We start from the raw sequence: 25,914 nt of genomic DNA, 5'->3' as shown, positions 1-25,914 counted from the left end.
TTCATATTTCATCTACCAAAGTGTGTGCGTATTTCATTATAATCACTAGAGGTGCTTCAAGAGCCTTGGGTGACAGAACCAAAGTTTTAATGTTGCAGCAAAGATATTTGTTCTGTGGGTAGTATGCTATTGGGATCGACTTGTACAAAAGAATCTTCAGGAAGACGTTAACAGAAAAGACTCTACCAAACCCATTGTCAGCTGATTAGTCATCTTGGCCCAGGGCACATTTTTAACCCGGTAGGCCTGATAGCACAGAGGACAGTGCACCACTCGCTAGCAGACATACAGGGAGAACTGTAAAATGATGGGAGAGGCTTGTGGTAAAATACCAGAGTTTGTCGAACCACATAAAGACTTCACTCAAGTAGAAGCACTGAGTGTAATTATAATCTGCATAACAAAAATGCGAAAAGGTATCAGCTTTTCATACTTTCCAAACTTTGGAACAACTTAATCTGAAATCTTAACTTGAGAAGCTCTAGAGGGAGCTAATCTATTTATATACATGCGTATTTTTTTAAAGACATCTCAAATCTCAACCGTGCTATTAACCAGACTGAGGATTCATTCATGCTCATACAGTAGTAATGATCTTCAAATTTATAAACGTACAGTAGTGTCAGATCTTAATCTGAAGGAAACATGGGTTATTTGATTTTCTTTGAGAATATTCTTTCCTGTGCAAGTGATTCACATGCTGTAACCCTCACAGTACATATGTGTAACACATGTCAGAATTTAAAAAGAAAGTAATGGCTTTTGCTGATGAAAGACTTTTAAAATATTTCCCTCAAAAACATGTTTAAAATATATATGCAAATATAAATATGGGTCTACATGCACATATATACATCCCTACCCCTAAGCCACACTGGCTCTTTCGGGAGGTCCCCTCGGACTTTAAAATATAAGACATATTTATTCTGAGTGCCATGGCTGCTGGGTCACAAATATGGGAAAGTAAAATTATCTGTTTCTTCTTTTAGGTTAGGGTGAAGACAACCCAGTTCAGGGTTCACTTCTTTTTCAGGTTGGGAGTATTGAATCTAGTATTAGGTTGGATTTATAATTTCCAAAATCCAAGGCCCTGGAGTAGAGACATGAAACTACCCCCACAGATTTCATGGTAGAGCATCCCTGTAACATCAACATTTCCCTGCCTTCAAAAGCTTATCTTCTAAGCTAAGACAAATGGACAGCAACTTTTTCATTTGATTTAGTGGAAGTAAAAGAGTCTTTATGTTTTCCTTTGCTAAAAGTAGCTCACGGTAGAGTTCTAGAAGAAATGAAACCCACAGAAAAGTTAAACAGTTTGTAGGTACAAAAAGGGAATTAAGGAACTTTTAGGGTGACATGAAGTATTTGAATTGGGCCAGGTACTTATGAAGATAGTAAGCAGGTACATCATTTGAGGGCACTGGAGAAAGCATGGTGAGGTAGGTTAGGTGGACAGAAAAGGCCTACCTGATTTCTGGGGAGAGATGGTAGCAGCCCTGTGGAAGGACCATATCCATGGAGGGGAGAAAAGGTAGCTGCCACTGACTCTGGCTCTTCCGCCCTTCTGGTCCTCTGGTCTCCATCTTGCCAAATACTCTTACACTCAGATAAGCTGTCTTATCTTGTTATAGTTACTTAATGTTTAAAATCTTACTCTTACTCTGGAAGAAAAAAAATAATAGGTATTTTTTTTCTCTCAATTTCAACCCCATCAAAAATTTTAATAATAAGATGAGGCTGCATACAGATGGTATATGTTTTTACTGTTCAAAGTACTTGATATTTAATTTTGTCAGACTGGGAGCATGCAGTACAATGAAGGAAAGAGCAGATTAATTGTGTATAAGCTAAGGTGAAAAGACATTATAACAAAAATGGAATAGGTGAACAGAATTAGGAAGGGGAAACAAAAATATCAGGTGACAGCATCAAATATTTGTATTCTCAAATCATCAATATGATTTATAGAAATATTTAATTTTCCCTGTTATCCTATACATCATTTATTGTAGAACTGTAGTAATAATTTTTAATGCTGTTGATAGTGTGATTTTGCTCATGGCTGATTTCTCTTAGCATGATTTTCAGAATTTCAGCATTCTTTACTGATTTGGATTTGGATTTTTTTTTAGCCATTCTTTTAAATGTCCAAGTCAATGAAATATTGTATGTATAAAAACAGAATTAATCAAATGAGTTTATTCATATAAGAGTGTAATAGTATATTACTGAGAAATAGACCCCATGTGATACAAATGAAAGAACACAAGACATAAAGTCATGGTCAAGTCAGAGCTGTGTCACTTTACATGGCCACAGATATAGAGTCATATCTGTGTGGCCTTTAACCAGTTTCCCAGCTTCAGTTTCCTCCTCTGAAATGGGGGAAATGATACAAGTTTTATATACATTTCAATATTATTTCAGAGTGAAGTGAGATTGACTATGTATTCATTTTGAAATGTATGAAGTGCTGCTCAGATAGAAACAAATATTATACACACAAAGAGAAACAAACAATATTTTAATTATAATTTTACCATACATTAATTAAGCCATGAAACTTTAGGACGTTGATGTCTGGGTTATCAAAATTTTTTTTTTCACTTTTATTCAACTCAATACCATACTGCCATACTGAAGACATTATAACAAAAAAATAATGCCATCTTTCTTTTTTGAAAGATTGGTATTGCGATCACAAGCTCTTACCATTTTTAGAAATTAAGATCCCTCTAAGAATCTAATGAAAGCTAAGGATCCTCTCCCAGAGAAATATTCATATCACATACAGACAGAATTTTGCAAAAATTTCAAAGGTGTTCATATCCATGGATCCTAATAAAAACCACATCTCCACCTTAGATTGACATATAGTAGGACTTCGGTCATATGGCTTCTTTCCTTCCAGATTTCTGGGTTTTCCAGACTATCACGGTCTTCTACTGTGGACTTTTAAAGAAGTTGTTTTCCTGCCCAGCTGTGCCTCCACCCATTCCTTGCTTTAACTGTGTTCCATCTAAGGTCTGTCTCTTAAACAGTCTTGATTCCTGTGTTCAGTCTACCCCCCACTGCCATTCTCCAGCATTTTTCGTCAGTGCTCATTCCCAGTGGAAGCAGTAAGGGAGAGAATGGGAGCTAGGAACCACACCAACAAATGCAAGAAGCAGAGGCTTTGGACGGAAATGGCAGTTGCAAGAAGTTCCAGTACTACTAGTTGCAGCAAGGCCAAACAGAGGAAAACAGTCTGAAAAACTAAAATGTTAAGATTCTCACCAATTTAAAATTCTACTAATCCTAAACAGTCAAATATTTGAAATTTTTTGTTACTGGGTTCATTTGTTAAACAGCTCTTGATTGAGATCCTCTGGAATTTGACCATTCCCCTCCTCTAGTAATATAATATGAAAGTGCTTTTTAAACTGTAAAGAACTGTAGCAATGTAAGGGAGTGTCATGCTGGACTATTAATGTGGTTTGAAGTGATGTGAAGAAAAGTTACAGATCTTCACCATCCATTGTGTGAAATGTCAGCCAGATGAACAAACAGACCAAAGTTTTTTCACTCTGGTAATCAGTCTGTCAACTGTATATTTTTCCAGGTTTGTAGAATTTTAATCCCCAGATTTTCTGCTTTTGCACTAAATCCTCAGCCTTTTCAACTCTTAATTTTATATCATTTCACAAATGGTCCTCAATATCTAGTGCCTTCAGACACTATCACCTTAAATTTAAGTCAGCATGTGTCAACAACAACCAGAACAAAATTCAGCACAAATATTTTTAAATGCAGACATATTCTTAGACTACCAGAAGAGTGTGGTGTTCTTATTTAGTAACTTCAACAACAATCTTTCTAGATCTCTAAGTGTTCCTGTTTAGAAAATGAGAATAAGGACATATAAGCTCTTCATGAGCCAGGTGGATTCACTGTTGTGGAATTTGGGGGTTTATTATCCAATGTCAGTTTAAATTTCTATATTCTAATGCCATTGTAATCCAATAAGAATCTATTTTTAAAATAAAATCAAGAAGCAGGTAGTAAATGCTTAATAATGAATGTGAAGTATCGAATTAGAGTATTATTTTATGCTTTTAAAAATATTATTGGTACTGCCAGGTGAATTTTTGCAGTAATATTATGATGTTCATAACCAACATTGATTTTAAGATTTGCACATTACATAAGCAGAAACCACAAGGCACAAAGATTTAGGGTGCAGGAATGCTGCTGAGGCAGCATTAACAGTGAATTAGATTCCCATTAGGTACTGTTTAGTGAAAGGGGATGTGCATATGCAGGGTTTAAAGAAATTTAGGAGAGAGACATTTTTAGTTCAGAATGCCAACAGGCATCATTTCGTATTAGAAGTGTGGCTTGCATTGTTTTCTGTGTGAGCTTTCATCACCATTTAGAAATCTCCCTTTTTTTAATGCAGTAATGTATTTTTGATAGACAATAAATTAATAGTAAATGATAGAGAAATTGCTGTTTTTTAGAGGGAGAAAAGACATTTGATGCAAAGAAAGAGTGAAGGCATGGCTATAAAATTCAAGGCTACTAGATACTGTATTGTGACTAATTTTTTTATTAAGCTTTCTTATATTTGTTGTGTCAAATCAGTTACTAGTGTTAGTAGAGTTAGAATGTTTATGATTCTTTTAATCTAGAACTATTATCTCTCAGTTTCTTTATTTTGCAGACCACTGATGAATTCTTCCGTTTCTTCAAGCCAAGTGGCTCTTTTTTAAGTTTTAGAACGATTTAATTTTATAGAAATAACATTCTATAGAAAGAAGTTAAAATGTAATCATTTTTCAGCATAAAAGAAAGCAAAATGACATTGATAATCTTTGAAGAGAAAGATCTTTGTGGTCATTTAAAACACCAAGGAATTACAAGGCCATGGTGAAGAGCAGGCTAGTTAAATTGGAAAAGTCAAAGATATCTTTCTTTACTGACGTGCCATCTACTAAAAATTAGCAGAAGTTAGTCCTAAGTAGCTAACAGTGAACCCCTGGTACAACTCCCTGAAGCACTGAAATAGGACGTGGTGGAAGAAACTTATAAAAGAAGCACTCAGGGATTCCCCGTTTTTTCCCCTGTGATGCCTTTAATCCTTGAATTGTCAAACCACGTGGAAAATAATAGAGCTGCGTAGTTCTAAGACTTAAGGGGTATTGTCTTTCGAAAAGAAAATGTTAGGTCTTTTCACACCTCTGGGCAAGAATAAGGCATGTGTTCAGTGTAGAAAAGAGTAAATTTGAACAAGAGATGCTCATTTTTAATATAATATTACTGTTATCTATGACTAAGCAGATTGCACCCAGTAGGGAAAAAAATTGTGGCCAATATTTTATTTTCCTTTTTAAAAACAGATGATTCAACGAGAAGCAGATGTGAAAAGTAAGGTGACTGCTGTGGCGTTGACAGACTCTGTTCACAATGTGTGGCATCAAGAAGCTGGCAAAACGATTCGAGAATGGATGAGAGAGGTGAGATGATTTTTTTCAGTGCTGAGATGAATGAGTGCGAGCCTTTATATCTTGAGCAGCCCCACTAACTTATATCACCTCCCACCGCCAAACTCCCTTTCTGGAGGCAGAAAGAGGGAATAGAGAAAACTAGACATGGTTGAAATAATAATAGGAAACCCTTCTGAAGAAAGACTACTTTTTTGAAAGCCCTCCTCCCCTTTTTCTTTTTCTTTTTTCTTTTCTTGGCTTTCTATAGAATATCCCCTTTTTCTTTTTCTTTCTTTTTTTTTTTTTCCTTTGGCTTTCTATAGAATATATGTATGCATACAGTATATAGTAGGAACTTTGGCTGAATAAGGTCATGATCTGTTAGGAGGTTATTATTCCCTGATTTTTAATTTTGGTATTTAGCATTGGTACTGCTTAATTACAAGAAACAAGCCCAATATACACTGTCTCATTCTTTTCTTCAGAAGTGGTCAATATGTGCCCCTCTTAAATGGATGGCTCACTGCTGCCAGTAGGGGGAGAAGAAGTGAAAAGCTGAAATAGTGTTTTGCAGACCCTTGAGCTAGGAGAAACCCAGGGGCTGGTCGTGGTCCAGCCTCAGGCTAAGAAAGCTTTTTCACACTTCCTAAGGGCTTGTGAACCTGAGAATTTACAAGGACTCATTGAACATGCTCCCATTTTTCAAAAAACTTTCAGCTCATTATTTCCTTGATTCCTATTACAGATATATAGCTGAAATTTCTTTTTTATTTGTATTTATCTTCCTGATATTATAAGCAATTGACATTAGCCACGCCACGCTTTAGCAATTGTTTAATCAAATCAGTACTTATATTTATATATATGAATGAGCTGGTTGACCTTCCTGATTTTCTTCCAGTTTTTCTTTTTTTTTAATAGAATACCCAGGTATTTATTCAGCTGACCTCTCATTATAGGTACAGTAACTTCTGCCAGTACTCATGGTACACCATAAGGACCAGAGAGCTAATGTTTGAAAAGAGTTCTGAATAAACAGAAGGACTAGACTATATAATCCCATAGTGTTATCGTATCACCAATCTGTTTTCACTGTTGTTATTCTCCATTAGAAAAAGTATTTTCATCATGCAGAAGTCCAAAATATTTTTACTCCACTCCTCATAATAAACATATAAAGGTGGGGTTCTTAAAATCTATTCTAACACCCAGGTGTTTTCTGACCACATTGCTTTTCTCCTTTCTCCTTTCACAATTTAGCTACATCCTTAATTTTCATTTCTAAGGACCTAAATTCTTCCAAGAGAAATTTTGTGTGTTTTATGACTATACTTTCTTATGCAGTTTATCGGTCCAAATGGATACATAAACAGCTCCCAGTATTATATAACTAGTAAGGTTTATAAATGATCTGTTGGTACCTTTTTCCCACACACACAGCCAATATAGAATTTAGGGCTTATCCCAAACAAGAAGCATCCCTGTTTATCATTTTTTTTCATTGTGAGTTCTTCATGTCTCATTCCAGGTGACAAATATAACAGAATTTATTTAGATTTACTTTTTAAGTATTTCTAAGACTGGATTAGGCATCCCCTAAAAATCAGCATATATTAATCTGTGCATTTTTCCATCTGACTGAAATAGGCAGTAATTGAACTTATCTTAATTTAGTCAAAGCTGTCAATAATCTTTTTGCAGACATAACTTTTATAAGATTTTTGAAAATTTTATAAAATTTGATAAATGACCTAGTTCCTTCAATTCCCTCGATTATGCCTTAGGCATAAAGAAGTGTGAAGAGTTTTGTGTTATGACGCACCAAAATTCAAACCCCAGGTCAATCACTTACCTAGCTGTGTAGTCCTGGGCAAGTTTTTTAATATCTTTGAGATTCAATTTTCTCATCTATAAAATATAATACCTATCTTGTAAACATGGTTGGGAAAAAATACATGTAAGGAAACAGCACAGTTGTTGGCACTTTAAAGAAGTTCAGTAAAGCACAGCTATTATTACTGTTACCTTTTCACCCCCAAATAATATAAGATAGATGAACACTGTTCTTTTGTTTCATGAATGATTTGCGTATTCAAAATATCTTACAAAAGAGAAGTAATTCAGAACAAGGAGTTAGGAGAACTGAGTACTGATAATGATTCTGGCTTAGTCACTCACTAGGTAAAACAGTAGTTAAGGAGCTAGCGTGAACTACCTGGGTCTACCAGGTACTCTGCCAAGGCTTACTGTCTTAAGAAAGCCACTCTGCCTTTCCTCTTGGTTATCACCTTTGATTCTCACAATAATTCATGAAATAGATGAAATCGGAATTATTATGTCTAGTTCACAATTATGAAAGTATTTTCATCATGCAGAAGTCCAAAATATTTTTACTCCACTCCTCATAATAAGCATATAAAGGTGGGGTTTTTTTAATCTATTCTAACACCCAGGTGTTTTCTGACCACATAGCTTTTCTCCTTTCTCCTTTCACAATTTAGCTACATCCTTAATTTTCATTTCCAAGGACCTAAATTCTTCCAAGAGAAATTTTGTGTATTATACTTGACTATACTTGAAAACCAAATGGTACTACATAAAGAAATCAAGTGTATTATTGTAGAAAACACTATAAGATCCCAGAGATAAAAATGATTAGATCGTTGTTGATGGGGCTTTGAAATCATCCCTGCTCAGAGCTCTCCACTGAAACAAGAGCAAGAAGAGGGACTATAGAAGTCTCTTTCGGATATCCTTACAGGAACTCACCTAAATGTGTGATCCCCTAGTGGAGGATTCAGTGTGGTTTAGCAAGGTTGGAGTCCAGGATTTCCCAGCACTCAGGATGAAACTCCGTCCCCTCTTCTTTCTCCTTTTCAGTCCCTGTGCACTCTGCAAGACTCCGTGAAATACTGAAGAGCAAGCAAGCCTGGATTCAGCGATTAGAAAGGGCAGTTGTCTCGAGCACAGGTGTTGGGAGAAGCTGTGGCAGGGCAACCTTTGTGCCCTCCGCCGCCCACTGCCCTACCACCTCTGACTCCAGCTCCATTTAAAGTCAGCTCAAAAACTGAGAGAGTTTGCAGATATCCCCGCCAAGAAAAACACCTCAGCTGAACCGGAACGTTATCCATAAAAACACCAGTCTGCTTGTAGATGAAGCCTCAGTGCTTTTGGCCTCTTGATGATTGGCTCCATTATTTCACCAAACACTGCTTTAAAATGTGGAAGTAAGATAATGGTACAAATTGCCTAGTCATGCCTGTTGCAGTACAAATTAGTAAAGCTGTTTGTTGTTTTACAAACATGTTTACATTAATATGGTAAAGTTGCTGATGTTAAGTATTCATTTACTATAGAAAGCTGATTTTTTAAAATTCTTCTAATTAGCACAGTGAAAGAAGGTTAGGTACTGTATTCTTGTATTAATTGTATAACTTTAAAATAACAATTTCGTTTAAAGAAAGAAGGTCAAAGAGGGCTACTTATGGCAATGATTCCAAGCGAAATCTCCTCCCAACCAAAAGACCAAGCATACCTACTAGGCCAGCCTTGTGAGAAGAGGTAGAAAGTAACCAAAGGCAGCTCCTGAAAGGAAATTCTTACCTCAGGCTCCAGGCCTGTAAGGCTGAGTGCACGAGGATGAACCCACTTAGCATAAGGAGGACATTATGCTAAGTGAAATAAGCTAGACACAGAAGGAAAAATACTACACGATCTCACTTATATGTGGAATCTTAGAAAGTCGAGTACACAGAAGCAGAGAGTAGGATTGTGGTTACCAGTGTCAGGAAGGTGGGGAAACAGGGAGATGTTGGTCAAAGATTGCAGTGGTATAGAATGCACAAGTCTAGAGACCTAATGTACAGCATGATGACTATATTTAATGATACTGTTTTGAATACTGGAAATTTGCTAAGAGAATGGATTTCAGGTTCTTTCACCACACACACTGAAAAATGCTAGCTATGTAAAGGAGAACATGTCAGTTGGCTTGACTGTAGTTATTTCACTATGTATATGTATATTAAATCATCATGTTGTACAACTTAAATATATAGTTTTTATTAAAAAAAAAAAAAAAAAAGGCTGAGTGGGTGAATGTCATTTCCTGACGTACCCCTGGCCTCTGAAAGTCTCCAGCCAAGCCAGATGTCTAGTTCTACATAATAGTCATGAACCCTTAACCATCACCATTCAGTTTTGAGTGTCAGTCCTGGAAACACAACCTGATAGTAGTTGTTCTTGTCTGAGGACACAATGCCTTCCATATTAAGCATCAACCTCTAGACACTGATGATTTATAACTCATAAAAATGAATAAAAATCTACGCTCAACCAGGGCAACATGCATCTCCAAATACTTCCAAATATCTTGTACAGGAATACCTAGTACCTACTTTTCTCTTTAAACATAATATATTAAGTGTAAACTTTTTATAAAATTTTTTAATTCATTTCATATCTACACTGAAATATTGTCAACCTTGGTTTAAATAGTCACTCAGCACTCTTTTGGCCTATAGGCACTTCTAGTTTATACTAATAGCTCCCAAACTTTTGGATTTCACGAAAAAGGCAATTTACAACCACAAAAACCTGTAAAGTCATAATTTCAGAGTAAAAGACCTTTAAGTTGAAAACACTTAACTTTAAGACACTCACTATATTGCCTTTTTTTCTCTTATTCCCTCAGACCCAGAGAAACTGTAGTGACAGGATCCATCCCAATCCGCCGGCTCTGGCCAGGGGCTTCTTTCTCTCTGCTTGTTGGTCGGGATGAGACAGGGCTGCATCTGAGGCTCAAGCATGGCTCTGTTGGTACCTCTGGTGCAGATGCCTTGTTGTCTGCTCAGGGCAACTGAGAGTAAGATCTCTGAGGCCTGGGAACACACTCCAGCATGATCTGGGTTTAGATAGGGCCTTCCTAGTGAGCTGCTTCTGTCATCATCCAAGACACTTAGCTAGTGTTCATCTCAACTGAAGAACTGGGATAGGGTACAAATTGGGGCATTGAGAAGAGGGATAAAATAAGCATTAGAAAAACAGTGAAAAGAGATTTGGTTTCTAAACTATAAAAACACATCTCCGAATAGGGGGCTGCATTTGATAAGATGGAATTTCAGATAGATTGAATTCATATGTAATGGCTGTATGTCTTTCTCATATTTCCTTCTTTACATATATTTCCCAGTTTGTTTACATTATTTTGTTTCATTATACTCTATCATATGGCAAACATATTTTTAGCTTGTTTTGTCCTTTTCTCTCTCTATTTTTCCCAGTAGGATAGAAATGTCACACAAACATGCACACACCACACGTATATGTCAACTTATGGTATCAAACCTTTACAATTCTATACCAGTACTTTGTCATTGCAGAGAACTTTTGGACATATTTACTTTAATTATAGGATGTTTGTTTTCTATCCTATTTTTATGAGAGATCAAAGCCTAAACATGTGCCTAGATAAAAACTGAAATTTCAGGATCATAAAATGTAAACCTGTATTTTGTTTTAAATGTTTGAGTTAAAGGTGACCTGGATAAAATCCATTTTGTTCGGCTTTTAAAGTCAATGACGAGTTAGAAAATGACTAATCGCCTTAATACTATAATGTACCATCACTGTTACTAATACTGGAAATATCCTATAAGACATAGTTTTACACATGTGAAGTATAAGTGAACAGTATTAAGACTGACATATCACCTGGGTAATAGCCAACTTTCATCAGATTTGGAGGTACTACTAGGATGAATAATAATTAAAATATATACCTAATCGCTGCCTGTCTGTCGGTAGAGCTAATTGCTGTCATTGAAAAGACTAAATTGTTTAAGAAAAAGAGAGAGAAAGAGAAAGTCATTCTTCATTGAAGCTATCTCCCTGTATCATTGGAAGCCTATTTTTAGTACCTATAGAAGTCATGATTTTTGAATTTATTAGGGGTTGTGATGAATGATAAAACAAATCATCCATTTACATATCTTGACACTGCTTTGGAGAATACTCATTTCTTACAAGCAAGTGTCACACTGTATATAAAAGCTGGCTAATTGTGTGCTAATCTTCTGCATTATCTAGAACTCTCTGAGGTGGTATTCTATCAATAGTAATATTAATTTTATTTATTTCAAATGTACGAAATATCTTCCAAAACCCTATTTCTTTTATAATTTCTTCTCCCTTACATTGTATAATTTTACATTCAGCTGCTAATTAAGATTAGGAGTGAAAATTATAGAATACATATCCACTTTAAACCATCAAGCTTTTATAATACATGAAGATAGTAATATTTTATCCATTTTAAATGTAAAAAGAGAGAAAGCAGTTAAGAACATTACTAGATGTTGTGTTTGTTTTCATGTTTTTTTTTTCCACACAGTTCAATAGTTTCATTGATCTACTGTTTCTTACAAAAATCTGCCATGCTTTGTGAACTTCACTTTCTAATCTCATACAGCAACCCTTCCTTTATGTTTTTCCTGCTCTCCCTGGTCCCAGAACAGTAGGGTTGCCTTGACAAATCTATTCAAAAGCCATTCCTCGGCCTTTATTGGTGGGGACTGGGGCCTTTGAAATTCTCTCCTCACTGCAACACAGCTGACATCTTCTTCCAGACAGAATGAATTAAGGAAATACAATAAGACACTTGATCTACCAGTCAAGGATCTTTCCACAGTGAGGACGGATTCCATGGTGCACAACCAGGACAGCAAGCATCTAAAAATACACAATACATGCTTGTTTACCAGAATAGCAATCAGCGATTTTTCCAACATGATTGATAGGATGATTTCTTTTAAAATAAAATCTGTCTGGAAATTCATTGTGTGTGTGTGTGTCTGCGTGTGTGTGTGTCTGCGTATGTTGGAAATTTTTTTAAAGCCATATGAGGTTAATCACATTTTTAAAGCCAGACTTCAAATACACACTTAAAATGTATGGAAGGAATATAGATTATTTTTATTTCATCTGTCTGAGTTGTAAATCATCATTATCTTAGAGGTTTATCCTTAATATTGAAGCATTTGTGTCCTCAGACACACAGCTACAATTCACCAGGTTGTGTTTCTTTTGAACGGTTTGATACAGCCTCCATTGAACCAAGTTGAAGTAAAAATTAAAAGGTAGTATATTTATATGGGCCAGATTTTGAGGAGTAATTGCAGAATTTATTTCCTCTAGTATTACAAAGATAAAGACTATAGTTTTAAAATATCACTATTCCTTCACATGTTCAAATTAATATTTATTTCCATCTAAAAGTTAAAAATAGATACCCTTTTCAATTTCCTTTAATTAAAATCCTAGCCTTCTCTTATGAGTATATTGCCTCATAGTTCACAGAAGGTTACATGTCTTCTTAATATCAGGACAGATAACTTGCTGAATTGTAGAAGATGAACTTTTTTCCACAGTCATATTGGTCATGAATAATTACTGACTGTTTACATAAGAGAATTTTTTACAGAGTATGGAAAATAGAGTATACTTATAGTGGTTGATTGTATAGGATAAATTAATCTCTACAGCCTAACAAGTTGGTCTTGCCTTAAATTATGTTTCAACATTGTCTCTATTACATTGCAGAACTGTTGTAATTGGGTCTCTAGCTCAGAACCATTAGACACATCAGTGGAGTCCATGCTGCCTGACTGTCCCCGAGTCTCAGCAGGTATGTGTTTGATGAGAGATGTATAGAATGCTTTTTATTAAGGTGAAAAAATATGCTAATGAAATGTGGAGTTCTATTTTGTGAATTAAGCGTGTTGTTCTGCCTTGAATCTTTGAATGAATTATTGGTAACATACAGCATGGGTCTGACCCACTACCAGAAATGCATTAAGTAGCTGAAGATGCTTACCATCAAACTCCGTAAAGATGAATAGGTGAAACAACGTGAAAGTAATATAGACAGTTGCTGTTGAAGCTTAGGGAGATTAGTTGTACATAAATTGAAAATTAGGACAAGGACTGGATTGCTGTACAGAATCTCAGAGTATTTGTCTCAGAGTATTTCTATCCTACTGGGAATTGGATTCAGTGATCCAATAGGCAGTCAAGACTGTGAGTTCAGAGAAGAGACATTGCTGTGGCCTAGAGTCTAGAGAAGTTTTTCATATAAAAGATTTTGGCTGGACCTTGTGTGTTAGATTGGACTTGGATTATAGGAAGACATGCAGGGTGATATTCTAGGCAAAAGAAACAGAGCGGTGTAAGGAGTAAGGGCTGGAATGGATCAGAAGACATTCATAGGGGGCTAAGACAAGACTGGCCTGTCCACTGAAAGAAAAGAGGTAGCGGGGTGAGCGCCTGAGGAAGCAGGCGAGCTCCAGACAGTTTAAGAGTGGCATTGATTTCCATCCTAAAAGGTGTGTTACTTTAGTCTCTAATCTCTAGGTAAGAGGAAAGAGTGACATTTTTCATTACTTTCTGATTTTGGCTTTCACAATTTTGATGGTAAACACAAACTGAGCAGTGGTGTCTGGTTATGTTACAGAACAGAAATGGGTTTGCTTTGGTCATAGATGCCAGAGAATGAGTAGAAGTTTTGAACATGAACTACCTCATATAACAACCATAAGAGATAGCTAATCGCTAAGCAAAGTTGCATACATGTTTACATATTTGAAGGAAATAATTTGGAGAACAGTTCAACTACTAGGTAAAGAACTATTATGATAATTAAATTTCACCATCATTAATACCTAAACTTGAACTGAGCTTCACTATCATTATAACTAAACCTTTCAGGTCTGTCAATCAGGGTTCAGTCAGAGCAACAGACTACTAGGTGATATATGTGCTACAGTGTGTGTGTGTGTGTGTGTGTGTGTGTGGTGTACATTAATTACAATATATTGTCTTTATTATCAGTGATTATGTTCTATAAAGTCTCTGAGAACACTGAATTAGTGAATACTGAATCATTACTCCTAGGGAAAATACAGGGTTAGGTTCCTGCAAGCTTCTGGTCACATTTTCATCGACCAATCAATATATAACTTTGTTTTATGAGTGTTTCAGTTTAAAGACGCCTTATTTAATATATATTGTTCATTCACTAACACTGAACTCACAGTCAACAGCACTGTAACTCATGCCCTAATGGGACTTATTTTCTCCATAAGACACATCACTGTCTTAACACTTCAGCACTATACTTGGACGCCATTTCAGAGAACAAAATCACCAACAAAAGCACAAAAATGTGAAAAACATGGCACTAAGTAGTCTGCAAAAAGGACACTTGTTTACAGTACAAGAACTGGAACAAGAAGGCAAAGCATGGCCTTGTTTCACCTTAGTTAGGAATGTGTGTGTTGAGCAACTCAAAGTTTTCACCATGCTGCACATGTGCATATCCACAAATGACCACAAAACACCATGAGTATTGACTTGGGGGTTTACAAGTAAATTTTAATAAGTGGGTGAATTCAGAAATATGGAATTCACAAATAATGAGGATTGACTATATATAGTAAAGGGTTTATTACAGAGATTTGACCTGGGATTTGATCAGAGCTGGTTAAGCAGTCTCTATAAGAATGTCGACTTGGCAAGCGATGCTGGAGCTGAGTCTACAGAGCAGACAGTTGTTAAGGGAAGATGTTATGTAAAGGGGTGGAGAGCAAGAATGAGCTGGAACCCATAAGCATGAGCTGGAGCCCATGAAGATGGACTTAAACCCATGTCAGTTCTTTTTTTTTTTATTTATTTATTTATTTATTTTTGGGTGTGTTGGGTCTTCGTTTCTGTGCGAGGGCTTTCTCCAGTTGCGGCAAGCGGGGGCCACTCTTCATCGCGGTGCGCGGGCCTCTCACTATCGCAGCCTCTCTTGTTGCGGAGCACAGGCTCCAGACGCGCAGGCTCAGCAATTGTGGCTCACGGGCCCAGTTGCTCCGCGGCATGTGGGATCTTCCCAGACCAGGGCTCGAACCCGTGTCCCCTGCCTTGGCAGGCGGACTCTCAACCACTGCGCCACCAGGGAAGCCCCATGTCAGTTCTTGTGGCTTCTGTCCTTGATGGTGTGGGTGTCCTGTAGAAGCCAGTGCCCTTTGTCCTGGTAACCACTGCCTTGTGCCACCAAGTGAGCCAGCAGATAAACAACGTGTGTGAGCTTGAAATTGCTGTTGCTTCACTTTAACTCTCCAAATTTCCCTCAGAAGTCTCCCTTTTGTACCATTCTAACTAGAGACACACAGTTTGAAAAGGAATTCTGGGAAATGTAGTTCAACCTAGCCAAATTGCCACATTACAGAGCCTCCACAGTTCACCCTTTGTCAACTTGGCACTCATATACATCTCCTTAAACCAGACAATCTCCGGCACTCATATACATCTCCTTAAACCAGACAATCTCCAAATAAAGCCATTAATGAAGTCTTGCTTCCATCTAACATGATACAACTATCCCGTGTACAATCAAAAGCACATTAAAAAGGAGGATACAGAGCCCATTTTTTGTCCTTGGCTGATAGTTCATTCTTCTCATCTTTGGTATCCTATAATTTAAATACTGAGAAATAAAGCTAATTACTATTGACACATCTTACATGAGATGTTAAGGGAATAAGGGAGAAGAAAACAAAAATATTTAGTATATATATTCATATCAAAATGAGGAAATACTCATAACTATTACATTCCTCATTTTTGCAACTGGTCATGTAGTTGTAGCTGGTATGTATAACTACCTTCATTCCATATTCTCTTTGCTTTCAGCAAGCACCTGAACTGGTCATGGTCTCTCGCCTGGTGGGATGACCTGTATCTTCATTCCTGAAGGGTCTGGGCTATTAGCAATCCTGCCTGACTTACATTATTGTAGTTTTCTATTGACACGAATCACAGAAAACATTAACAGATGACCTAGAGAATTTCCTGCACTACAGACACTCCTATTTACCCCCATTGTGTAGTAGCAACTCAATTTTTCCTTAGTAATCAGGATCAGTCACCCTAGCCAATATAGTAACACTCTCTGTTGCTTGTTAATCCAGTGGTATAAGGATTCCAAAGTGGCAAGATGGCAGTTTCAGCTTTCAGTTCAGTGGAATCGTTGTGACACCTCATGGAAGCATTCCTCCCTATGGAACCTTTAGACCAACAGAGCCTAAAGTAATGGGAATGGGAAGCAGTAGTTTTGCTAGTAGATCACTAAGGGTAATGAGAAAAGAAGCCAGCCCCATTTCTACTCCTCATTCCTAGATCTGGGAGAAACATCCCAGTGTATTAAAGGCTGACTTAGAGCACATAACGCATCTGGGAGGACATTTTCTCAGCTCTACAAGGTGTTGTCACCTAACCAGGCACCGTAACTGAGTGTTCAAAAAGTCATGCCACCATTCTGTCAAGCCTACTGCTTAAGGATAATGGGGAACATGGCAATACCAGTGAAGGCTGGCAGATCTCAGGCTCTTTCTTGCCCTCTTGCTTGCTCCCTCTGATGGAAGCCAGCTGCCATGTTGTGAGCTGCTCATGCAGAGGCCTATGTGGCAAGGAATCGGTGTCTCTGGCTGAGAGCCAGTGAGGATCTGAAGCCTGCCAACAGCCACGAGAGTGACCTTGGAAAAGGATCCCCTCCCAGTTGAGCCTTGAGATGACTGCAACCTCAGCCAACACCTTGACTGTGGCCTTGTGAGAGGCCCTGAGCCAGTCATCCAGCTAAGCCACACTCAGATCCAGGACCCTCAGATGCTGGGACTGATAAATGTGTTTTGTTTTAAGCTGTGAATTTTGGAGACGACTTGTTCCACAGCAGTAGATAATTAATACAACAGGCTTACTTCAACTCTGGTGGTCGGTCAAGCCTAAGCAGAAAGAAACCTTAACTTTTTTTGAGACTAAAGCTTTGTAAGGTTCATCTTTTCTCTGATACCTTAGGGTTTAAGAGCAACTCTTTCAAAAAAAAGGCACTAAAAAGCTCTTTGAAGACAATTTATTTCTACCCTTTCTCTTCCACTACCTCATTAGACTTTGTGGTACAGGTTACCAAAGATAAGATATTGTTTCTTCTTTATCACACTCGTTTGATCTTATACTAAGTCGTCAGCTCTTCTCTGAGCTTATACTTAAGCTAATGCTATTCAGCTCTTCTCTGACCAAATTTTTCGTAGAACAGAACTTGCTACTTTCTGTAACCTTCTATTTCCTGTGGGTGTTTATTCCAACAAATTTGGCTTAAATCAGAAGATTTCATATATGCTCCACAGCATATACAGTTGTCCCCCACTTTATGAAAGCTTACTTTATGCCACTTCACTTTTATGAAAGACCTGCATTAGTACCTGTTTTCATTAACAGAAAGAAATCCAAAGAGGATTTTTGCTTTTAGGAAGAAAGGCGAAAGCAAAGATAGCATTCAGCGTTTGTTTTCTGGGAGCTGTCATAGAGGGAGCAAGTACCCTGAGCTGCAAGAGTGACACCACTAAGCTCCTTCTCTGGGAACTACACTCTGCATCTCAACATCAAGTTGCCATAGCTTAACTGTGCATGTCAGCATCTGTGCCTTATCTCGATTTATTTTGGGCATCCACTAGCAAGAGTGCCCTAAGGTAGTTGCTTCTTCACTTTACATCATTTTGGCTTACGAAAGGTTTCACAGGAGTTACTCTACTTTCAGATAGTAGGGGAAACCTGCATCCATTTATTCCTCAAATATTTATTGAGCAATTATTATGTTCCAGGTACTGTTCTGGAAGCTGGGGACATAGCAGTGAACAATAGCTTATAATGACTTTTTTTCCCAAAAAAACCTGTTTCCTGGCCCTCTGCCAGTGGGTAGTTTGCTCCTTTTGAATCTGGCATCAACACTAGGTTGCATCAATTGAGAGAACAGTTAGGGCCAGTACCCCCAGCATTTTCCATACCTACTTATAAAAATTGAACAGGTTTTCAATCAAAATCAGCGATTTCCCTCAAAGAGTCCTAAAAAAATGTTGAACATTTTTTATGACATAATCAACATTATTATGACATGATAAAAATGGAATTTTAAAGAAGATTAATTTAGTAAATGAATAAAAAACAGGAGCAAGAAGCCGGAGGCAGTAGACTCAGCAGGATGTGACAATAAAGCCAGTATATGTGGTTGATGGTGTGAATTGGAGTGGTGGCAGTAGGAACAGAGAGGATAGGAGAGCTGTAACAAATATGGCTTGGGAAGAATCTACACTCCTTGATGATAAATAGATTGAATGTGGAAGCTAAGGGGAGGGAGAAGACAATGATAAGCTCCAATGAAAAGTAACTGGGATAATGAAAATGTCATTACCAGAAGTACAGGGGAGCTGGAGGGGGAAATCAATTATGGGCAAGAAATGATGAAATTGTTTTATGACCTACTTAATTGAGATAATGATAGTTGAGGTGATGGCAGGAAATTCAAGTAGAAATGGCAAATGTTGCTTAAGTACCTTTGAAAGACTTGAAATTCTCTGATTAATAATCCCGTTACTATAATTTAAACTGTTAAGATTATTTGAAGTTTTCAATGTTTACTGACCACAGGTTAGTAATGGATGTCCAGACTATCCGTTCGATTTAGTGAAGCCTTTTTTTTTCCAGATTTCTAAATTAGGAAGTTTTTTTTCTTGTTATAATTTGCTTTTTATCTTTTGACTAGACGTTTCATGGTCAAAGCACTGAGATTACCTGTAAAAATACATATTTAATATTGTATTTTTTCCTTTATTACTAAATATATTTCCCTTTACCCCAAGAATAGATCTAATGCTCATAAAAGCTCTATTTTATGAATGTTGTTTACCTATGCATATATATTTTTAAAGCAGGTATAATAAAATTTTAAAATTGTACTTAAAATACACTGATAATTATTTTCAGTACAGTCACATTGTTTTTATTTTTCTTTTGAAAGCAAATGTAATACTTGACAACTCCACACTTAAGAACTGTCAGCATTGTACCTTATATTGTACTTAAAATGAAGTCTGACTTTTCAGTTATTATAACATATAGTGAATGGTGGATATTTGAGGGATCTTGAATACGTGCCAAGTGACTGGTTCCCCCACTTCTTTATTTTAATAGTATTTCGTACTAGTGAAAATCAGCCCATTGAAAACATGTTATTCAGAGAAACATATAATAGGTTAATAGGATATATGTTTATTGTATAGCCCACATTTTGGTTGTTTATGTTTGTTATAAAATGGCAACAGCAAATATCTGCCTCACTTATCTTATAGAAATGTTATGAAATGTTACAAGGACAATTTTTTAGTATCTGGAGGGATATTTTAAGTTCATCAAGAGGAAGGCACTGTGTAAATGTAATGTGGCACTATATATTCTCATTAGTCATTTTAGAATTTAAAACTGTCATTTATTTAAAAACGATTATTGATTATTTTAATCCTGTAGAAATGGAAAAAGCATTTGCAGAAATATTTTCCCTTCCATTTTCTTGTCTCCAATTCTATTTTTAAACAACACATAACTTAGTTATTCATGTTTTCCTATGTCCTCTGTGACGTTGGTAAGGGTCACAAAACTATAATCACAGAAAGACAGAAAATATAATGGAGAAATCAAAAGGAAGACTAATAGTCAAAAGAAAAATGTTCAGTAGGACATAGAAATCAGGAGACAAAGCTGAAAGAAACTAGGGTAGCAGTAAAGATGAAATTAGAAATGATCTTATATGGTGTGTTGCTTCCCCAAAATAGCAAATATAATTTTTGACTGTGTATGAGCAGACATTCTTCTGGGTGAAAGGAAAGCAAAATATAAATGTTTGAAAGCAGACAAGGTTCTAGAGCACTGATTATCTTCTGACTTCTTACAAGTCTGGACACAGCTTGCTTCGGCCGGCCTATGAGTGACAGTCCACTCTTTGCCAGGGGGGTTCTAACTGGGCCTAGGTGTTGCTAAGTACTGCTGCTCAGGCCCACATACTTTCAGCCCCCTCCGAATGTGCTCCCTCCCTGCCTGTCTGGGTATATGCTTGCAGTCTGCATGCATTCATTCGACAAGAATTCAGTGTGGACCAGACATTGCTGCAGGTGCCAGGGACATAGCAGTGAATTACAGCAGATAATGGTCCCAACGTGGAGCTTACATTCTAGTAGGGGATACAGACAGTAATAAACAAGATAAGTAAGGAGAGTATATATGTAGTATGTTAGATAGTGGTCATTGGTAAGAGAAATAGAAAACAAGAAGAAAGGACCTGAAGTGTGTGTATGTGGAGGGGAGGATTTGAATTTTTAGGAAAGTGACCAGGGAAGGCCTCTCTGAGAAGATGACGCTTCTAGGACATTCCTTCTAGTCCTAATCTTCTACCGTTTCCCACTGGTAAAGACAGTACATATTTGCCTATCTGACTTTAGAGATCCTTTTCCTAGACTTCAGGGTATCTACTTAGGTCTGAAATCTTCGCCCTTATGTCCTCCCAGCAGTCTCTTGTTCTGGGTTCTTGAAAACCTGACCTTCTCATCGGATCCACTTTACCAGTCCTCTAAGGTTTATGGTAACCGTAAAGCATAGTTACCAGAAAGTTATTAAAGTTATTCCACTCTTCCTTAAGCAACACGTACAGAAACATATAACATTTGTATGGCACTCTGGACATAAGCAACCTTGACATAAGAGAAGGTTGCTTATGTCCAGAGCTGAATGGACAGAGCCCCTCCTGGCTGACCTGAAGGGTGAGAGGATCAGTATTTTCACATACCTGTGACCCTTTTGTACCAGGCACACAGGATGGAAAGCTCTTTCCACCTACCATTAAGGAAATACCTGAACCTAGATTCATTAAAACTATGCGGTCTAGATGTCTGATTCCTGTCAATATATTCCCTCACCAAACTTGTATCCATCTCATTTTTTCTCACCCTTGTCATGGCTTGAGATAGCTTTTTCTTTTTTATTTCAGCTTACTTAGAACACTTGATGTAAATCTGTGTACAATTTAGAAAATTAACAGTACAAATGGTTAAAAAAAAAAGAAGAAAAGAAAAAGGGGAAAAAAAGAACCAAGGTAGATATCTTAGGAGATAAGAATTAAACTTGAAAACTTACCGTATTTAGATGATCCTGTCTTATTCTGGATATAGAAGGGGGCCATTAATGGAACCCTAATTTTTCTTTGCTTAAATAATCCAGACTGACTGTTTACACTGACTAAAATTACTGAATATTTGCTAAATATTCACTTCACTTTATTGCTGAAAACACATCTTGAGGAAATGACACTAAGGAGTTATATCTTTTCCTTATTAGTGAATAATCACTTCCTTCTAAAGATACCAACGAAAAATCAACGGTAATTGCTTCTAGAATGTGGTATCATTCAGAATGTGTAGACAAGTTGAGTTGTCTAGTATGTTTTTAGACATAGCTCAAATTAATTAGGTAATTGAAAATCTATACTTTGCCTTGTAAACAGACTTTAAAATTCAAGACATATTAGCATATATGATACTGTACCACCTTTGACTACATGTACTGCTCAAGAATTCTAGCACTCCTTTTTCTTCCATTCAAAGGGCATACATTCTAATTCTCTAAGTGGTGTTTTCATTAACTAAATAGCATTTTTCAGGCAGTTTTTGTTCATTACTGTAGCTCTTATTCATAGGTTAGTTTCCCTATTCATTGTTCTGTGCTACCTTGTAATTATTAGTTAATATTAAGGATGAGTGTTCTGAAAGTTGACCACTAGAAATTCTTGTGTTTTCAGTGAATTATTCATTGTAATTAGCTGGAATCAGGCACTTTGGGGAAATAACTGATGAGATACTCATTTAAAATAATCTAACTATATGAATGATATTTATGTAGATCACCAATATTTGCCCTGATTATGTATATATACTTAATCAGGTCCAATATTATCCTGTGATTTTGACTTTTCCAGTTTTCCAGTAATCACAGTGACTATAAGTAGTCTCACTCCAGAAATCTCACTTTAAAAAAAAAATTAAAAATAACCACCATGTTTTTTACAGCTTTCCGAACCAATTTGTGAAAAATTCGTCAAAGAATTTGGCAGTAAAGGTGGCAACTCTCCTTTTACTGAGCTAACTTTTCCCTTTAAAGATAAAAAGTTTTTAATTATTTTGGAATGCTTTTGGATAAATAACCAAATAATATGAATTTATATTTGTACTTGAAAATTGTTTAAGTTATGAGTTAATTTGTGAGAGATACTGTTTTTACAGTCCCCATAGCAGTGTCTCATGGCTCTTAGTGCTATGTCCCTAGTTGTTAGAAAAGTAAGTCGGGACCAGTGATACCTAAGACAGAGATCTTCATTCTTTTTAAACAGATATTAAGTATTGATCTCCCCTCCCATGGCTGTCTGTGCTTCACTTGTCCTCTTTTTCTCCTTTCCTCTGTCAGCTGTCTGGGTCACTGCTCTGGATGGCTCTCCCTGGGTCTGTATATTGCCCTCCAACTCTCCCTCTGTCATCTCGTTTAGTCTCTTTGTGTGGTTCTTTTCTTATGATTTTTGTCTTCTGTGTCTCCCTGGCTTCACTGTCCCCCACCTAGAGACTCTTTGTCCTGCAGCCTATGGAATCACATCTCCCCCAGCCCACCATCTCTGCCTGCCCCTTCCTGACCTGTGTGGTTTACCTGGGCCCACTGCCCTTCACTTCTCTTTGACCAGCCGTGTGATATGTGCCTCCCATCTACACCCTCCCTGCCTGCTCTGTCTTGTCACAGACAGACATCAAGTCACCAGCGATAAATCTGTCTGCTGGCAAAAATACCCCCAAAACATACCCCTTCAGAGAAACTGCATTGCTTTCTAGTAGTGGTTCAGAACTTCTAAACTAAATATTCTGTGTAACTGAAATGAAAATGCAAAGAGAACATTAGGCACCATAGATAGGTCAAGTATTTACCATTTGTAAAATCCTAAGATGTTCTAAGTTGATTATCAGCACTTTAAAGCAGGGGTATATTTTTAAAAGATTTTGTCTCATCATAGTTCTTAAAATATAGTCCTTCTTTAAAGGAAAATAGTTTTATTTAATGAAACATTTTTTAAAGATAATTTGATCAATGACTTCAGCTTTTAGGTATTAACATTGGTTTAACTGATATGTGATGTCTAAATATTCTTTGAGAACTGGTACTAGTATTTACATTCATATTATCTCTATCATAATATCCCCTTCAACCATACATATTTCACCCCAAGTATTCAATATGTTATACCAATAAATAAAGAAATCATGTACCAGCTAGTTTATGCATGTTTTGAATAATCTCATGGTACAATCCTTGACAAAATTCAGTTATTTTACATAATTTCTTAATTTCTAAAGTATTATAGAAGTTACTTGTTTTAAAATTTGGGGCAAATAAACATATATATCATTTTAAGCTTTATATAGCAATGATCTTTATAAATGAGACTTTTGTAAGAGACCCTAAATTGAAATTTTCTAATAACCTTCTAAAATCAATATTGGCTTAGAGATTCTTTTGTTTTTAGCTAGTTTCAGACATTTTAAAAGAGCAAAGTGAATTTTTTACTTTTAATTTCCTTTTAATAAATTGCCTTCAAAGAAATTGAGTCTTCTTTCCATTTTAATTTGTGTGGCAAAGTAGCCACACCTTTCCTGCTTAGTTTCCAGAAGGATAGTGATTAAATTTAAAATAAGACATTGTTAATTTAAGACCACAGATACAAATGATTAAATATAACCAATATGTCGGAAAGCTATTTGTGGAACTAGATGATATGCAGGTTGAATTTTATAATAAAAAGTATAGTTTTCCATAACCATTGTAGTTTAGATTTTTATAGCACTTCTCTTTTGAAGGAATAATCCCTCAGCATTATTTGGTTTTGCTTTTCTTCAGAAATAATATCAAGCATATAAAATCAACACTGGCAGCAAAGCTTAAATTTTAGAAAATCCAAATTTAATTATTTTTACCAATTAATTAGTTGTTGATTTAATTAGTTTCCCCTAAAATTAGAGCCTAATCCCATGTCTTACTTCAAACTTGAGTTATTCTTGGTTCTCTTGGGGTAAGAAACTAACTGTAAATATTTATTCCTTAATTGTACAAAGATTTATTGAGTACTTAATATGTACTAGGCACTAGTTTAGACTCTAAAGATTGCTAGATATCACTCTTGCCCCTCAAGGAACTCACAGTCTCCTAGGAAAAAAGTGTTTTGTCTGTTGCAGAGATTCTCTTGGTTCCGAATCACAGGTTGATCACTGAAATAGGTGAGGTGAAGAGGAAGGTTAAGGACTTATGAACTCCTTCAGGACCCCAATGTAACTCTTAGTTCACTAACAGCTTACTTTATTAAATGGTACCCCACTGCTATCTAAGAGCTACTGCATCTTCTCAAAGTGTCCACCTTCCTTCCCTACTATTACAAGACCCTGACTTTTTACTCTAGCTATACGTTTCAAATGAATGTGTTACTTGTCATTTCAAACTCTTTAATGGTATTAAGTCAGCATTTATGAAGAAGAGCTTTGGATTTAACATGACTGTGAGAAATTTGTATCCTCCCAAATGTGTGTAGAATTAATTCTATAATATGGCCAGATGAAGATCTACAGTCATACTCTCTATAAAATGAGGATAATACTAGTACAGTCTTACTGGGTTATGGTCAGAATTAAGTGAAATAATCCATACGGGACTGTTAAAATAGTTCCTGGCATATGGTTACAACTCAGTGAATACAGGTGGTCCTCGCTTTGCACCGTTCTAATATACACAAATTTCAGTTACCATAGTTTAGTTAAATAACACCAAACCCCCCAAAACAAGGTTCAAAATTTCAGTTACCACAATATATTAACTATTAGTAATTGCATTAAGTACAACTCTCTATGTAAATAACAGATGCACATCATGATCAATGACCAATTATATCCCTTTTTTCAAAATCTGTCACTGACCAAACACTGCATATCTGTTATTCAGTTCATACACAGTAGCACTATCTGTATTTATAAAAATGCATGGTCAGAAGAGAGATCTGGCCAACAAAGATGAAAGTGAAGCAAACACATGAAATGCTGGAAGTGAAATTGGAAAGCACTGTGACGAAAAGATGAAGATGTCCCAGAGGAAGTGATACTGGCAAAAAAAAACACTTCACATCCAATGAACTCTCAGAGATATTTCATGACATGGGAAGATTGAAGGGTAAAATGTTGGAAGCTGATCCACACTTAGGAGTGTGAAAGTTAGCCAAGGCATAGAAAAGATTTGCTTCAACTGTATCAGAAGTTATATGTCAAGAAAGCAAGCACTATTCAAACTACTCTTAATAAGTTTTTTACAAAGAAATAAAGCATCTTAATTCTCATTGTTTCTAATGTTTTAAAGATGAAGTGTAATGTACTAAATACAATTAGTCTTACTCTTTTTTTCATTCCCCGACCCTATTCATTTTTAGCTGACAGTAAGAAGACTTTTAATGTTT

The 25,914-nt window shown here is 36.4% G+C and overlaps 1 protein-coding gene across 3 annotated transcripts in view; it reads left to right on the top strand.

Annotated features, from left to right (window-relative positions):
- The window catches only part of FAM172A (family with sequence similarity 172 member A), a 421,563-nt gene that overhangs the window by 265,319 nt on the left and 130,330 nt on the right, over positions 1-25,914 (top strand). For 2 of the 3 annotated variants that reach the window (XM_036846745.1, XM_036846746.1), the window contains 2 exons: positions 5,379-5,495; positions 13,065-13,149. In XM_036846745.1, coding sequence (XP_036702640.1) covers positions 5,379-5,495; positions 13,065-13,149 — 202 coding nt within the window. Of the gene's footprint in view, positions 1-5,378; positions 5,496-8,345; positions 8,729-13,064; positions 13,150-25,914 lie in introns of those variants that run through there. The other variant, XM_036846747.1, reaches the window with a different exon arrangement.

The sequence above is a fragment of the Balaenoptera musculus genome, chromosome 3 (genome assembly GCF_009873245.2).
Source record: "Balaenoptera musculus isolate JJ_BM4_2016_0621 chromosome 3, mBalMus1.pri.v3, whole genome shotgun sequence".
Classification (NCBI taxonomy): domain Eukaryota; kingdom Metazoa; phylum Chordata; class Mammalia; order Artiodactyla; family Balaenopteridae; genus Balaenoptera; species Balaenoptera musculus.
This window is presented reverse-complemented; position numbering and strand designations above follow the sequence as displayed.